The sequence below is a fragment of the Ananas comosus genome, linkage group 19 (assembly GCF_001540865.1).
Source record: "Ananas comosus cultivar F153 linkage group 19, ASM154086v1, whole genome shotgun sequence".
NCBI classification, from domain to species: Eukaryota; Viridiplantae; Streptophyta; class Magnoliopsida; order Poales; family Bromeliaceae; genus Ananas; species Ananas comosus.
In genome coordinates, this window is record NC_033639.1 from 725,185 (window position 1) to 742,718 (window position 17,534).

The 17,534-nt window shown below is 33.7% G+C and overlaps 1 protein-coding gene across 1 annotated transcript; it reads left to right on the forward strand.

Moving 5' to 3' along the window:
• On the forward strand, positions 385-12,928 carry LOC109725213. Its single transcript, XM_020254315.1, has 9 exons — positions 385-405; positions 711-825; positions 875-935; positions 1,099-1,165; positions 1,337-1,477; positions 3,888-3,956; positions 4,642-4,716; positions 6,153-6,450; positions 12,624-12,928. The coding sequence occupies exons 1-9, from the start codon at positions 385-387 to the stop codon at positions 12,659-12,661; spliced, it is 885 nt and encodes a 294-aa protein (XP_020109904.1). The 3' UTR covers positions 12,662-12,928.

The following is a 17,534-nucleotide window of genomic DNA, read 5'->3' on the forward strand; positions in this document are numbered from 1 at the left end:
GTTCGGATTTTTGAAAATCCGCCCCGAATCGGACCAGTTGAAGTCTAGATTAGTTCTATATGTTTTTATCTAAAAAAAGAAAGAGAAAAAATTGTTCAGGTCTTGAGGAACCATTTTGCAATTGTCCATAGTTGAGGGTCTCTCCATACATTTTCACCGAAAAAAAAAAGGAAAAATAAGAGAGAGAGTGTGTGTGAGAATGTGTGATAGGCGACCTCTATATAATCCTCTGTAGCTCTCTTCTTCGTCCCTTTCCATACCCTCTTCGTTCCACCGCGTTTCCCCCCCTCGTTCTCTCTCTCTCTCTCTCTCTCTCTCTCTCTCTCTCTCTCTCTCTCTCTCTATTCCCCCCCTCTCTTTGTTACGCGCACTGGCATCACACACATGGCAACACATCAAGCGAATGTAAATAAACTCTGCTTAGTAACGGAACAGAGGTAAATTATCACTAGATAGTCACAACATAACTACTATGAGTCGGACTTCATTAATGTCACTCAAGTTTGGAGTTGGGTGTGGTAACTGGTAACTATTGCACAAGGCTCAGCCCATAGACTGTTGAAAATGAAATTAAGCTTTTTCCTCACCTGTAATCTTATTGTGTTCATTTATGGTATTGTATCTGACACAGAAAAGAGTTTGTCATATGCTGTTGCGAGCATGGAGAATATATTTGCTTTCCTGTTAACATGTTGCCTTGCATTTCGTAGGTCTATGCACTGACCAGGGAAAGAGATACATTAAGGAGGGAGCAAAGTAAGAAAAGTGATGCAGCTGCTCTTTTGAAAGAAAAGGATGAGATAATCAATCAAGTCATGGCTGAAGGTACACCTCTAGGAATCTTGGGCATTTATATTATCTTATTGTCCTTTAGATGTTATTCTGCTGCATCTTTCATACATTCATCACTTCATTGAGCGAGCGGCTGATTTCTAGTATGATGATGCCATGAGATATATAAGGTTTTAATGGCCATAAATTGTCAAAAATTAATAACAGAAATAAATAAAACTGGACAACCACTATTAAAAATATACTTGGTGTTGCTGACAGTATTTGCTAATATGATTTTGGTGTTCTCATACTTTGAACAAGTAGTCTGTTAATANCCCCGGCCCCCAAGCGCAAGGATCCTCCCTCCTCCTCCTCCGCCGACAAATCCAAGGTACCCTCCCCTCCCCCCCGATCCGATCGGAAACCCTAGAATAATCAGGGTTAGGGTTTCCGTTTTCGGCCCCATCCCCATTGGCGAACGGAGCGCACCCATTCCGATTATGGGAGTGGCAAAACGGTAATAAATCGGTAAACCCGAGGGCTAATTGTTCAACCCACGCAGGCGAAGGCGAAGACGAAGCGTAGCAGTGGTGGGGGTAGCAGGGTCGCGGAGGACGACACCGGGGCTCTCCAGAAGCTTCCGTACGTCCACGTCCGAGCGCGGCGGGGACAAGCCACCGATAGCCACAGCCTCGCGGAGCGAGTAATTACCCATTATTAATTATCATTATCAATCCTTAATTACCGGATAATCCTATTTAATTAACTAGTTAATTAAGCTCAATTATTAATCAAACTATGGTACAATTGTATGGAGACCCCTAAGTTATTGCCATTTTTTGCAATGGATCTCCTCAGCTCTCAATTACTTAATCACTTATAATATAATTATTATTATTATTATTAGCCATAATTAGCGGATTATATAACCCTATTACCGTGAGGTCGAAATTTTAATTTTATTTTCTAGGTAGCCAGTGAAATTATTAATTAAATAAGGAGAAATTATCAATAAATTGGGTAGAAATTTTAATTTATTCTACCAGAATCAAATAATTTTTTAAAAAGAAAGTAAAAATCGTGGAAGGGGTCTTATTAAGAATTTGATTAATAATTTCGAAATATTTAATTTTTTTTTTTTTGTGATGTGGTGGTTGATTCTGTGATGGTGATGGACGGTGGGGATTGAGCGACAGGCACGTGATTCGGGGGAGGGGGTGATGAGATTTGGTTTGGTGTACCGAACCATACAAAAAGGTTGGGTTCGGTCGGAGGCTTTAGTGTCCACCCCTTATTTAGTAGTTCTTTTAAAAAGTATATACCCAAAATAATTAAAAATTATAAAAAGGGAATTGGAGCCCCAAGAAATTTGGGAAAGTTATGCACCTAAACCCCTACTTATTTTGCATTTAAACCCCTCCTTTAACTACTAATTAGGTGAAGAGCTTTTATTTCTTGCGCATTATGGGCTAGTCCCTCATTGTTTTGTGGTAAAATATACGTAAACATATGTAAAACTTATCTGAACTATAGGCTATTTGGATTTCATCATCCGGTCTTTTAAAATTTTAATTTTATTGTCTAATATTTTAATTTATTTGATTTGATCGCCCAACGGCACTTTGACTCTTTAAAATTTGAATGCATTCTTTTTTATTGCGTGCAGATTTATTTAGTATATTTTATACAATTTTTGCAATTATAAATTTAGTGAAGTTAATACTTAGCTTAAATTTTGACTGATTCAAATCAAACACATTTAAAGTTTGGGTAGTAAAGTTAAATTTTAAAATTTGGATAGAAAATATATTGAAACCTCCTCTATTTTATATTATTTCGTATAATACAGTAAAGAGTCTAATTAAAAAAAGGGCAATTGCTTATGTTTTTTTTGAAAAATTTTCGACCTTTTGATTTACTATTCTTAAAAAGCTAATATTAAAAATATTTTTTTTTTTACTTTTCAAGTTATTTCAAATATATACCTACTATAGTTAAATTTGTTGAGTGAGTTGTTATCATTACTATTTTGCCGTTTCTAATATACTATTTTGTCATCATCAATTTTTTTTTTTTCTTTTTTTTTTTTAGTTAGGGGTAAAAAAAATATTTTAATTTTTTCAAATATACTCTTCTATCATCATCATTTTTTTTAATTGCCATTAAGTTAAAGATAAAAAATGCATTTTGAATTTTTTAAATTTTGTTAGATATTTATTTAATTCACATTTAATCCGAAGGTTAAAAAAATTAGTGGTAAATTAGTTATTTCTGAAATTTTGGAGAAATATATAGGCAATTATTCTTTAAAAATAATATAATTATTTTTATATTAAAATATTATATTTTAAAAATATTTTAATATTTTATGTAATGTGGAAATTTTGATTGAATGTTTATTTGTTTTTTAGGTGGAGAGTTAAAAGAAAACCATCTCCTACCGCAATCTTTTGAGACTCCTAAACTTGACAATTTTTCAATATCGAGTTATTCTTATCACTCTACTTAAAAATTTGTCAAATTTATTTGTTTTATTTGTTACTAATAACTTGTTTTTTTTACCACAAAAATTAGTCCCTGAAAAAAGAAATCATATAATAATCACGAAAAGTGATAAAATTATTGCAAAACTAGGGTGATGTTCTCCCAAGGGTTGCGAAATCCTATCAGCTTTTGCGTTAAATTATAAAAATAGTGATCCTATCAGCTTTTGCGTTGCGAAATCCCAAGTCAAACACCTCGGTCGGAGAGCAGCGTTGTTCTCTTCTCTCTGCCCCCCCTCCCTTCTGAGGAATTCTACACCGTAACATTTGCACCACATTATTATCAATTATATATTTTTTTTAAACAAAAATATATTAAAAATATTTTTTTACAATTATGATGGGATATATATTTTTAAAAAGATTAATTTGATTGGTTTGTTACGCCACGTCACTGATATATCTGTTGAAATTTTTTCTCCCTTTTTGCTACTGTTTGTTTATTTATTTTATTTATTTATTATTTAATTTAATTAATTTGGATCTGTTTATTTAATTTGATTTGTAATTTAATTATATAATAATGGATTCCTCCTTTTGGTTTGTTGTTGTTGTTGTTGTTGTTGCTAGATCTCGGGAACCGCGTTAGTGCTGGATGAAATCATCAACCACGTACAGTCCCTTCAACGCCAGGTCGAGGTACTGTGTTGCCCCGCGAATTCTTTTTTTTTTCATTCATTTATTTTTACTCTTTTAATTTTGATTTGATTTAATTGATTTTATTTGTTAGAAAATGGTTTTGATCTTATTTATTCATCAATTAATCTAGTAAAATTTATCCTTTATTTGGCCTACATTTACCTTACAAGAAGAGAACTTGAAGGAAGGTCATGCAATATATAGATATAGATGCGCGAAAAAATAAATATAAAAAGCTAGCATCTTAAAATGAGATCCAAAACTTATATTCAGTAGCATCATCCGTTTAATAGAGAGTTCACTCGTGAGATTTCTAAAATACAGTGTAGCATATTATAATTAAGCCTTATTTGATATGATATTTATTTAGTACAAGTCCGGCTACTATACTTTTTTATAATGAATATAGACTTTATATTTATAAGTTTCAGCCATTAGATTTTTTTTTTTTTTGACCATTTCTATTCGTTAGATTATACTATTCAATCAATCACTTACTCAATTTTAAAAAATTATTATCAATATAATCGAAAATTGCTATTCTAACTGCATATATTTTAATCCAACGATCGAAAATTTATGAGGACAAAAGTATTTTCTATATTCATAAAAGTATAGTAATCTTACCCATTTAGTATACTTTATTACATTATATTATATTATATTTTTAATTGGGGTGGTGCAGTTCTTGTCGATGAGGTTAGCGGCGGTGAACCCGCGGGTGGATTTTGGCGGGCTCGACAGCTTCTTATCTGCTGAGGTAATCCCTCATTCCCTCTTTTTTTTTTTATTTTATTTTTTTGTTTATATACAAATTTTATCTGAATTATAAAATAATTTTGAATTGAATTTTTAATATTTTATTATAAATTTATTAAAATAATAAATTAATTTAATTGGTAAAATTAAAGTATTATTGATTGAGTGGAATCAAATAAATTAAAAAATTTGCATAGTAATCTGGTAGTGGATTCAAGACCGTTAAGCTCTATATCTTATGTTCTCTTTAGAATAAAATATCTCCTACTCATTTAGCACCAAATGAGTAGAGTAAGAATGAATAATAATTAATAGTAATAATAATAATAATAATAATAATGGGTTGTGATTTAGAAGGACCGAAAAAATACGAAAATTTTATAAATTTTATCCAATTATTGTAAACAAAATTTATTAGCTGGGTATGGTTCTACGCGGGGTGCTGTCACCTTTGAGCTGAACGATTTACACGAGTATTAGCTGCACCGGGCGCACGGCGGCGTCTCGCACGGCGTTCTCGCTCCATCCACTGTGTGGAACACGTGTCGAGATGTGGTTGGCTGGGCACATGATGACGTGGTGCACGATGACCCACCAAAATTGGTACGGGCAATAGCGACACGTCCTAAACAGAATCCCCCGTTACGATCCGTGCGTGTGCCCTCTTAACTCGGCTTTGTACGGTAACGGTAACCCAAATATACAGTGACCGTACCAGCTTTTTATAAAAGTACGAGCCTTTTTTTTTCACCCTTTCTCACCTCTCTTTCTCTCTCTCTCTCTCTCTCTGTAGATTTCCTTTGTTTTGTTACTTTTTATTTTTTTGCGTATTTGCGATTTTTTTTATATACTTAAAATGGTGTTGATATTGGAAAAAGAGTAGTAGTAGTAGGGGGACCGTAATTAATGATCCTGTTCCATTCTATGGAAATAGTACCCCGGATGGTACTCCCCACTAAGGCACTAACCCCCTTACAAGGACCAAAGTGGAAATTTAGTCAAGGATTTGGAGTACATGGTAAATCGGCAAAAATAACACGGTCGTAATTAATAGGACTTTACTAAAAATAACTGGTCTTTAATAGCAAAAAATAATAATAATAACAATTAAGATTTTTCAACTTTTATATAAAAAAATAGAAGTGAAAGAGGTGTTGTTATTATTATGAATTAATAATAAAGTTGAAGTTGTTTTTTTTATTCTTTAAAACAAAGAAGAGAGAGAGAGAGAGAGAGAGAGAGACCTTTGCGTGTGTTGTAGATTCGTGGTGGAGTTCCAATGCAAACCCTCGAGAAGCGGCGAATTAGTACGAGGATTTTTTTTAATTTTTTTTTTTTCGTTTTTTGGACTGAATAAAAAAACTTATAATATTAATACAGTGGCCGTTAAGTCACCTCAGTTTTTCTAAAGAAATTTTAACTTTTTTAAATGAGCAGTGTGGGCGGATAACGGGAGATAACGGCAACGGCAACGGCAACGGGAAGAACGGGGCGGAGGAGGAGGCGCCGAGGGCGACGTGGACGGACGGGGGATCCGACGGCGTTAGGCGGCCTCCTCATCAGCAGCAGCAGCAGCAGCAGCAGCAGCAAATCTGGCACGTCGATTTGGCGCACCCGCATCACGCGCCGTCCGTTTGGGAGAGAGGCCCCGGCGACGCCAACGCCCCCCACCTCTTCATCAACCCTAGCAGCGGCGTCGCCTCTCTCTACGGCTACGATCCCTCCTCGGCATCCGGTAATTGACTACTATTTCATTTCAATCTACTAAATTTATATATAGAATTAGGCTGGAAAGCTTCCAATAGCACAAAGCCATTGGTGCTATTACCTTTTCGGCATTTCGATGAAAGGACGTGCGGTTGCGGTTAGGATAATAACGATCTTCTAAGATTTTGAGTGGGTGGTTGGTTCAATAATACGATCAAACGGATGGAAATGATGATCAAAGGGATAAATTTAACGGTAGAAGTATTTGGTTCGGGAAAAAAGGAGGAATAAATACTCGTTCCCACTTTTATTCCCAAACACTATTATTCTCACCCGAGAATAGTATTTTTTTTTTTTTTTTTCGGGAATAAGCTGGTATACTGAAACAGTTGTCCCACCCTCGAATCCTCCTGAAATAAGCTAGTTCGCAAGTGGAAAATAAGATTAATTAAAATTTAATCTAATTTTAATTATAATATTAAATTATTAATTAATCTAATTAATGTATTTAAGTCATTAGCTTTCGCTTAAATAATAAATTAATTAATTAATTAATTATTATTTATAATTAATTAACTTGTTAAAAATTAATATTTTAATCAATTTATTGAATAACCAATATTTATGTTTGATCAATCATTAATATTTTGACTAATTTATTTAATTTTTAACTAGTTATCTAACTAAAATAATTTACTAACTAATTTAAAAAGTAAGTTATTTTTATAATTAACTAATTAAATAATTAATGCATTGATTAACTAATTAATTAACTAATATTTATACTTGTTAATTTATTCACAGCTAATAAATTTAGTAATTTATTGAATTATTTTTAATTAATATTTTGATGTTAATTAATTAAATAAAATATTTTTAATTTAAAATTATAACTCTTATTCCCCCTGTTCTAATTTAACCATCCAAATACCATTTATTTTATTCCTGGAAACAATTCAATTTTCATTCAAACGTAAAATTGATCTATACCTCAACTTGTATCTATCCTTGGAATAAACAGTTTTTACTTATATCCGAATCAAACACATTAAGTGTTTGGCGGTTGTAAAGGCATAGAAACTCAATTTTATATATATATAATTTTAAACCTTGCTGTTAAACAGGATAATAAAATAACACTAACAAACCACGATATGTTAAAGCGCATATTATAAAATGATTAGATTTTGAGTAATGCCCTCTATACATCTATAACTTTTATACCCCAACCAGGTGTAATTTCCAAAAATATTATATTGTCTCATCCCGTCATCTGTAAACAATATCAGTTTATTATCCTGTTTAACTATAGTTCTTATGATGAACTAAAAATAAATTCACATGGTAGTTAAGTGTGACTTTTTAAAAAATACGCACTAAAGCACATGCGGGCAAACTGTAATTTACCTCTTTTTACTAATATTATTCTAATCCTGATAAAATAATTGTGTTTGCTATCATTTTTGAGTGCTGCTAGGCTTGCAACCCTATTAGGGTTGTAATTTTACAGCTTAGCCATCTAAAGGCTATAATTAACACACTAGTCTCATCAACTTTTTTTTTTCACTGGAAACCAGAAAGGTAGACCTGGCAAACGGGCGGGTTGGGTAACCCGTGGGCGGGTTATTGTACCCACGGGTTACTTGGACATGGGTAAAATTTATTCACAAATTTTTGGGTAGCCAATATCATTACCCATACCCACCCGCGGGTGGGCGGGTGGGTATGCGGGTTACCCGTAATTTTTTTTTCTTTTTTTCTCTTATATTTTTTAAATGCAAAATACATATATATAAGTTTTAAAATATAGCATAACTCATATTATTTAAAATATCATAACATACAATAAAAATATTTAAAGTCTTAGAGCTTAAAAATTTCGTAATATAAAAGACGTGATAAAAAATTAGAGTTAGAATTTGTAAGATGAGTAAATAAAAAAATATATTTTTTAATTAAGAAAATATATTTTGTAATTAAAAAATATATGTGCGGGTACCCGTGGGTACCCGCGGGTTATCCAAAATGCCCACAGCTTAATGGGTACCCACTCATTTTACCCGTAACTTTTTGGGTTCAAAAAATTGGTACCCATACCCGCAAATTTGCGGTAACCCGCGGGCGCCCGCAGGTATGGGTCGAGATTGCCAGGTCTACAGAAAGGGTAGTTTAAACTCTCAAACCATTGGATTAAGGGTTGTAAAGATTGCAGTTCTTTCTTATTTCTCATCATTTTTAGGTAAAAAAAATGTTTTGGTGTCCCGTCGGCTATACGCCATGTCAAAATGCAGCAGCCCTCGATTACTTTCCGTCTTATCTTACATTTTAATTGTTTTGGTTTGGGTAAATAATTTCAATTGAATTGGAGATTTGTAAAAAATAACGGCTTTGCTTGTTAGCGAGTTTTTAATAATTAAAGGGATTTGTTGTTCCATTAGCTAAACAAGTATTTAAAATAGCTAAGTTTGACGGAATCATTTTTATGGTTATCAAAACTTCCGATTAATTGGTGAAAGTAATGTAAATCTAAAGGCCCAAAAATGTACAGGGCCTTGATGAAAAGAACAAAAAAAAAAAAAAAAAAAAAAAAAAAAAAAAAAAAAAAAAAAAAAACTCGGAAGGGTTTATTTCAAACTACCATAGAGTTGAGGGGTCCTTGTGTAGTTTCACCTAGAGTTTGCTGTGCAATAGTCTTTTGAGGGGTCCTTGTATAGTTTTACCTATAGCTTGTTGTGCTATAGCTATGAGGTGATAGCAAGCACAAACCAATATGGTGAATAAAAAAAGATGGTAAAACCCAGGGACATTATCTAATTATAGGTCACTTTGAAAATTTGCGCCTTAAACAATTTTTTTTTTTTGGGGTTGAATCCCTTGGCTATTCAGTTATTTAATTAATTGATGCCATCAAGTTTAACTAATAAAACGGACCTGAAATTTAGGGACCTTTTTCTGAATTATTTATGATCCAACGGTATCCACACTGCCCAAAAGAACAAAGTACCAATACAATCATACAGAGTTATCATGAGAGACACGGAGTTTGTGAAAAAAAATGAAAATGTCGCCCGTGTAAAGCTGCTAATCACTTATGCCGTGTCCGAATTATAGGACCAGATCAAGGGCTCTTCAATGACTTCTAAGGAAAAAAAAAAAAAAAGGTANCTATTCCTCGGAATATATATATATATATATAAAGTAGAGCTAGAATACTTGTAAAAGTATCACTCAAGTGATACTTGTGTGTTTTTAACCCTTAGATGGAGAGATGTGAGGTTGAGATGATGGTGGTAGGTGGTGGTAGGTGGAATAGTGTTTGATCCAAGGACTATTAGTAATCAAAAAGTAGATCCAATGGCTAAAAACACACAAGTATCACTTGGGTGATACTTGTAAAAGTATTCTAGCCCTACTCTATATATATATATATTTTTTTTATAGGGCTTCAGGGGGACATGTCTTTGGTGAGTAGAGATATGTTGTCTGGGTGAGGTGGGGAATCCTCACTACTGAGTCCCCATAGGGTAGAGCGTGGGTCCAAATGAAATTAATGATTTGCTTGAAGCAATCAAAATGTCCTTTCCTTTTATTTGGGCTGCACCCCACCCCACTGAGTTGTGTTGTGGCCCCAACTATCTTCAGATCTGGTCCTCCCTGGATCCTCTTCATCTGGTCCCTCCCCTTCTCCCACTACACTTGTGTTGCATACACACATACAACAAATGGTCTCTCTCTCTCTCTCTCTCTCTCTCTCTCTATACATTGGTTGGTGGTGTTATTTATTATCACTGTTCGTTTGTCTACTTCTCTATTCTTTAAGGGGTGTTGTCTGTTGTAGGGTGTATTGCTGTTCGATGAAGTGTCATATCAAATGTGTTACTAGAGGTAGCTCTCTGTTGAAATTCCTCTCAATAGCTTCTCTTTGTTCCGGATACGAAAGCTACGTATTGGATGTTCTACTTCTAGGTCGTAGGATTTTATTTGTGCTTCCTGCCACAGTAGAAGCTTCAAATTATTTTTCTTGCCAAATCAACTTTGATTAGAAAAAAAAAAAAAAATGCTCCGATGAAAGAATGGAATAATGCTTTGCTGGGCGTGGAGTAAAAAATCCAGTTGGATTACGAGCATCTACCCCGAGGAGCTCCTATAGAAAAGTTTGTTTACTCGGGAGTCATGTTTCCTACGCATGTTAGAATTCTACGGCCATCTTTTCCTGGGGCTATGAAATTGACATAGCAGTATTACTACTGAACTGAACTTAACTTGTCAAGTTATTGACCATATTTTATATACCTGATATGTCGATGGTAAATTTTGATCTCTCAACATCAAACACTCTTTCTTCGACATTCATTGTTGTGAGGATTTTGGAATGTGGGAAAAGAGACAAGCGGTCTTCGGCTTATGTAGTGTTTCGTCCTAGGTACAGCTGTTATTTTATCACCATTTTCGGTCTTCAGCTCACGTCCCTATCTTCCTTTCTTATCCTAATCCTATCCTTCTTGCTCATCAATTACAGTGATCTGGTGACCTAAACCTGTTTTTACTGTTTAGGGTTTCCTCTTTTCTCTTTCAAATTTGTTTTTTCTCCCTCCAAGGAATCTGCCTCCATGCTTTTCAGTGAAAAAAAATAAAAACAAAAGAAAGAAGAGCTCCCACTGTATTAAGATGCCATTCAAATCAGTAACCTTTTCCGCACTGACTTTTCTACCTGTTCATGCATCTTATCATTGCTTGCACTAGAAATAAAAGTCTTCACTGTTGAGTGGGACCTAACATAAGCAGAGTGCCTTGTGGGAGAGTTGCAACTGTGCTCCCTGCAGGGTGGTAACTAGAAAACATAAATTTTACTTTCCTCAGTTGGGGAATTTCTTGCTTAGTCATATGAGCATGTCAGAGGGAGCAGAAAAAAAAAAAAAAAAAAGCAGCTAAAATAGTTCACATGTTCATGTTTCCCGTATAATATGCAGCCTTTGCATCAAGTGTGGGCGAAAAAGCCTGTTGTTTCGATTAGATCTTTCTAAAGAAGTCACAGTAGATTCATACTAGCGGAGTAGAAGATTCGTATTAGAGCTTCAACTTTAGAGACCCAAAAGCTCAATTTACTAGCTTGTTGTTATAGCAAAAACCTTTGGGTTCTTTTGGTTACCAAGTTCTCGAGCGCTTTTTCTTCGAGAAAAGAGAAACCCCTTCGTAAGTTCGGTCAAATACGCACTTAATATAGATTTTGCTCACCGCACAATCTTAGGGCTTTATTACTCCAAGGAAGAAACCTTTCATCTCTCTTCTTCGTCTTGTCTCTTCTTGTTTCGTAAAAGCCATCTACATTCTACCAATCTCCATCTTCGATCAATTCAAACATTATGTAGTTTTTTTTTTCTATGAATTTGTGCAGAGTCGACATGCTTGGAACTTCGATTTTGTTATATAACTGCTTAGTAGTGTAAGTTACAGTGATTTCGTCATATAGCTGCATAATTGTGTAAGTTAGAGATTCTTCAACGTAACCTTTTACATGGTAAGTCGAGGATCTTTCCGGTATAATAATGTCGCAACTTGGGCGATATACAAAAAAATTTGTATGAGGAGTTGTCAAAGAGTCCTTACAAATCTCTACTTTGAGGACACCTTGGTGCACGCAGTACAACTAGATTCAGTCCTTACAAATGTTTTAAACCAAAAATGGTCCAAAGTTGTGGTACATGCTTTTTCGAAATGGTGGGGGACATTGAACTGTTTCTAGGGACCAGAGTTAGGAGCTCAAAACACGGACCAAACAGCTATTTACTGCGCATTATGCCGGTTAAATTACTGCTTCCAGCTTTTGCTTAGCGACGTTCCGTAATTTCGTGACATAAAAAGGGCTTGTACCCGAAAGAAATAGATACGCCGCCTTCATTGGCTCTGCCTCTGTCCTTTTGTTTCTGCGGCCGATAGCATCGAGTCATTAATGAGTAGGTCTAGGGCCCTCTTTGCGCCTGCTGTTTTGAGTGTAGTGCTGTTATGGATGGCATGTTGCCGCAGAGATGCTTTTAGCAGAAGCGCCATGTTAAAATTCCAGTACTGTAATAGGCGATAAAACGTGGAACGGAACGAATCGGAGTTTTGATTAGAACAGTAGCTCTTTGTGGATTTGGTATTCAGATGATACGAATAATAACTCCCGACTTTTCTTACAATCCGCATCTTTTGCATTCGCAGCACCGTTGCAGTCGAACCAGCTAAAGACGGAGCTCTGAAGCGACGGAGTTAAAATCCGATCCGATCCGATGCGGTGTACATACATAACGGAGGTAATATTAATGCTATAATTAGGCCGATTAATTTAGAATGTCATATGAAAGAAGGAGAAGAACATCATTTCCACTGCAATCATGGGATGGTTAAGGGTTGTCATTTTATCATCTGCTTATTGGCAGCAGAGAAAACTCAGAATGAAACCCTAATTTCTTACATAATATTAAGATAATATAATATGTATGAATATGAGTGCATGTACTACCTCACTACTTTGTCTAATTTTAAGTAATATATATATATATATATATATATAATATTATATTTATATATTTTATTAATAGTTGAGCTAGAATACTATCGATAGCAAACGGACTATTTTGCCACCACCATTTTGTTTTCGATGATGGACATTCAAATCGACATCGGTACTGTTGAACATGATCTATACCACTTGAAGTATTTAGAAATTAAATTTCAAATCTTTTCAACATCTCTTGCCTAATGATCAAAGGTTTCAAAATTTGTAATTTTAATAGTCGACTATGAACGTTATTCTCCGTTTACCGGCGTAAAGATATCCAAATCAATTGAATTTTTGTTAGAAAATTTTTAAAGCTAATTTAAAACAAGATCTATACTCTTGATCTTGATTACAAGACTCCTATTATCATTTTTTAAAGAATATTCATTTTTAGCCGTTCATTTTTGTGTCCACTCGATGGATAAGAAAATAATATCAAAAATGTATAAAATTTGATTTCTAAATACTTCAAGTGGTATAGATCATGTTCAACGGTGCCGATCGTCCAGTTGGTGGCTCCATCATCGAAAACAAATGGGTGGCAACGGAGTCCGTTTGCTATCGATAGCATTCTAGCTCAACTCTCTCTCTCTCTCTCTCTCTCTCTCTCTCTCTCTATATATATATATATATATATATATATATATATATATATCTCTGATATGAGCAGAGCAAGGTTAATTATTAAATTGCTCCACATGTGGGGAGGGGTTTTTCCCCTTTCTTTTATCTTATTAGTTTATATTATTAAGCAGTAACTATTTCTTTGAAAATTAAGTAAATAAAAATTACAATGAAAAATGCTAACTATCTGCATAAACAAGCTGCTGGCTCCATGAATAATAATAAAAAAAAAAAAACAATCTACTATGTTTTGGTACATTTCAATTGCATGGTGATTTAATATATAATATATGAATGCTTCTTAGTCAGCTGTACCAATATTCACATTCCTCTCATTAATAAAGTTATCTGATTTGGTGTCCCAATCAACTTCTATTTTGCTACTCTCTCTCTCTCCCCCACCCACCCACTGTGGTTGCAGTTGCAGTGTACAAGTTTCAGATGATGTGATATTATAATTTAATAAAGGTAAGAATATGCAGAACTTTCCTGAACTGCAGATTATTTTGAGTTTGCTATTAAATCATTCAAAATTTTAATTTTACTATTCAATATTTTAATTCAAATGATTTAAATTAGTTGACAATATTTTGGCCTTCAAAATTTAAGCTAGTTACTTTAGTAGTGAATTTATTATTACAGAAGTTGTACAAACTGTACTAACTAATCTTGTAAAAATGAACAGCAAAATTAATCTCTTTTAAAAATAAACGGTGGATTCAAAATTTTAAAGTCAAATTGATCCAAGTCAAATAAGTTAAAAGATTGAATAGTAAAATTAAAATTTTGATAGATTGAATAAATGATTTAAAATAATTCATAGTTTACATTTTTATCTAATTTAAATTTTTGCGATAAAATTTTGAGATAACAGTTTCCATCTGTGATGTGACTTGCTATATTCTTAAAACTGAAATTTAGTTAACAAGTACCCTTTTTTAGTTAAAAAAATAAAATAAAAGAGTCCATAAGACTAGTAGAAAATAGAAGTTTTTGGATGAGTGTGATATATGATCTTATTTCAAGGTAAGAAATTATAAAATTAGTCTGAACGCTTAGACCATTTGAAAACAACTGTCAACAATTAAAATATTAATTTGCATAAATTGCACTTTTGGTTCTCAAATTATGAGAGGGATGACACTTTGGTTATTAAGTTTTAATTCGTTATAATTTTTTATTCTAAAAACGAATTATTACAGTCAAGTCTCATAATCCAATTTAGTTAGCTATATATTAATATATCAAAAAGTAATATGACATCTTAATTTGTTAACACATCATTAATCACAATATTGCTAAGTTATTTAGTCAGCTAAATTAGATTATAAAATATTAAAGTTTGCAAATCAAAATGCCATCCGCTTCACAGGTAGAGGACTAAACGCAAAATTTGCCCTATTAATTTGACCATCTAACCTAATCTTTCAGTTAGTTAATTTGATTTCCGAGTTATTTGACAGATTTGAAAATTTTTCAATCCCTATTATAACATTAGATGGTTAGATTAAAAGCATCAGATGCATTAAAAAATGACGAAAATATTGGCGCACTAAAATAGGCGCGACAAATAAATAATAATTTCTGAAGACGCAAATCAAACCAATTGAAGAATAATATAGTGAGCAGGAAACCCCAGCACTCTACAGTACTCAAAATACCGGATAAGGTACTCAGGCACTTATTAGTATCTCAATTGGACCAAATCAGAACTCCCCAGGAAGCAGCTCTGAAAGTGCCTTTTTCTTTTTCTTCTTTTCCTAAAAGGTTATAGTAATAGAGGTGAGAAAGTGTAATATAAGAAAAAAAATATATCATATTTATTTCTGTACATAATATTACTTTATGTATATCGTAGTGAGTTGATTGCAATGTATCTTCTAAAATACTACTAAAAAATAGAAAAGTATATTTTTATATACTTTCAATCCAGCTCTATTCTTACGTATGGGCGATCAGATAAACATCAGTACATGAGAATATTTTTATATACTTTCAATCCAGCTCTATTCTTACGTATGGACGATCAGATAAACATCAGTACATGAGACCTTATTACAGTGTGTTTGAGAGAGAGAGAGAGAGAGAGAGAGAGGGTGGGTGGGGTAGTGAACATTATCTGTACTGTAGACATCTTCTGACACTGATGACATTATTAATCCACCTCCACCACCACCACCACCACCAAACACACACCCCCACATCACTCTTTTTTTTAGGTGATCCTCATTTCTGATTAGGCCAACCTAGCCCTAGCAGTAGCCCACCACCATTATTTTCTTTTTCTTTTTCTTTTTCTTTTTTTTTTTTTTCTGGCTGCCACTGTCAGATTCAGTGGACCAGCTCTATGGACCACCAAAATAAAGGGCAAAAATAAAAAAAAGAAAGAAAGAAAAACAGCTGGACTAAAACCCCCTAGTAACAATATTAGGACAGTGCAGATCAATAATAAGACATCAACCAATTGCTAGGTGCCTGCTTGGCCCTATTTGTTGCCTTTCTTCTCTACCTATGTGCTTCATTGTATGTTTGGCGTCAGAAAAGTTGAGAGCTTCTGCTTTGGCGAGAAGCAGAATTGTGATTTTTGGTGTCCAGACGCAGAATCTCTTTTTCTTTTTTCTTTTTTTTTGGAGCTTCTGGTCTTTGCTTCAAAGAGTTGTTACGTAAAAAATCAATTCTACGGTGCTGCTTCTGATAGTAATTTTCAGATAATAACACTTTATCGAACAACACTGTATCTTTATGGCAAGGCTATAGACGGACTCTTCGTCTGTCTCTAGACACGGTTCAAAACCCTAGATTTCTCGCGTACTCGGAGAGATCATCTTTTTAAGCTTCTGATTACCACTTTGAGAAAAAGTAAAATCAAAATAGAAATATTTCACTACCCAAATGCTCAAAAATCAAAATCAAGCATTCAAACTCGCAAGCATAAACCCTAATTCAATCAGGAATCAGAATAACGACCAAAATATATACAAGAACTATAGCAAGCAATAAAATAGAAAGTAAAAGCTGTTATTAGGTTACCTGATTCTTTCAAGGCATTATCGTGTCGGTGAAACTTATCAATCCCCCAAAGTTTGCATAATTTCATGTGAAATTATAGTAAAAAGGACACTGGGCACGTAGTAATCGACCATTTTACTCTGATAGAAATCCAGAATGAGTTCATGAGCTTCTAAAGTAAAAGTTCTAATTTGATGATAAAGCTGTTAGCAGCTCCTTCGAGCAGTTGTCTTCATAAGAGCAGAAGCATTGGCTTAACAAAACATGCGCTGTATTTAACTTCACAAAGGATGTATACCCTAACAAGTAAAAACTGACTCTTTGTAGTTTGTATTCATCCATCAATTCTTTAAAATCAAAATGGATATATCCCTGTTCTTTCTAACATAAAAAATAAAAAAAAAAAAAAAAATCTCGCAAGTAAAAACTTTGCCATGAACTACAATGATTAAATCTCGTTTAACAAACATATTAGAGACAAAAGGAGGATTTAGACTTTAGATTGAAACAATAAGTAGGACAAATTATCATCAGAGGCAAAACTAGTTCAAAATAACATGAACAGAGTAATATTTCAGGGAATTGAAATAGAAGAAAACTCAGAATTAAATCTACAGCATGTTGCCTACTTTGGACAGCCGAAAAATGCATGACAAACTAAGGTGTTTCATCTATTATTTGCACTATAATGACATAATAAGTATCAACTCCAAAGGAATTTCATCAGTTGCTACAAAGAAATCATACAAACAATACTTTCAGAATAGTTCTATCCAAAACTACACCTCTGTAGAAGCAAAAAGCCAAAAGAAAAAAGCCAAAGCACTTTTCTGTCCATTTGGGTTATCTGAATTTATGATTGAAAGATGATAAGATCTAACACCCATGGCAGCATAACCATGGTTAATTCTCAACTTTCAAGGTTATGGCATTACATA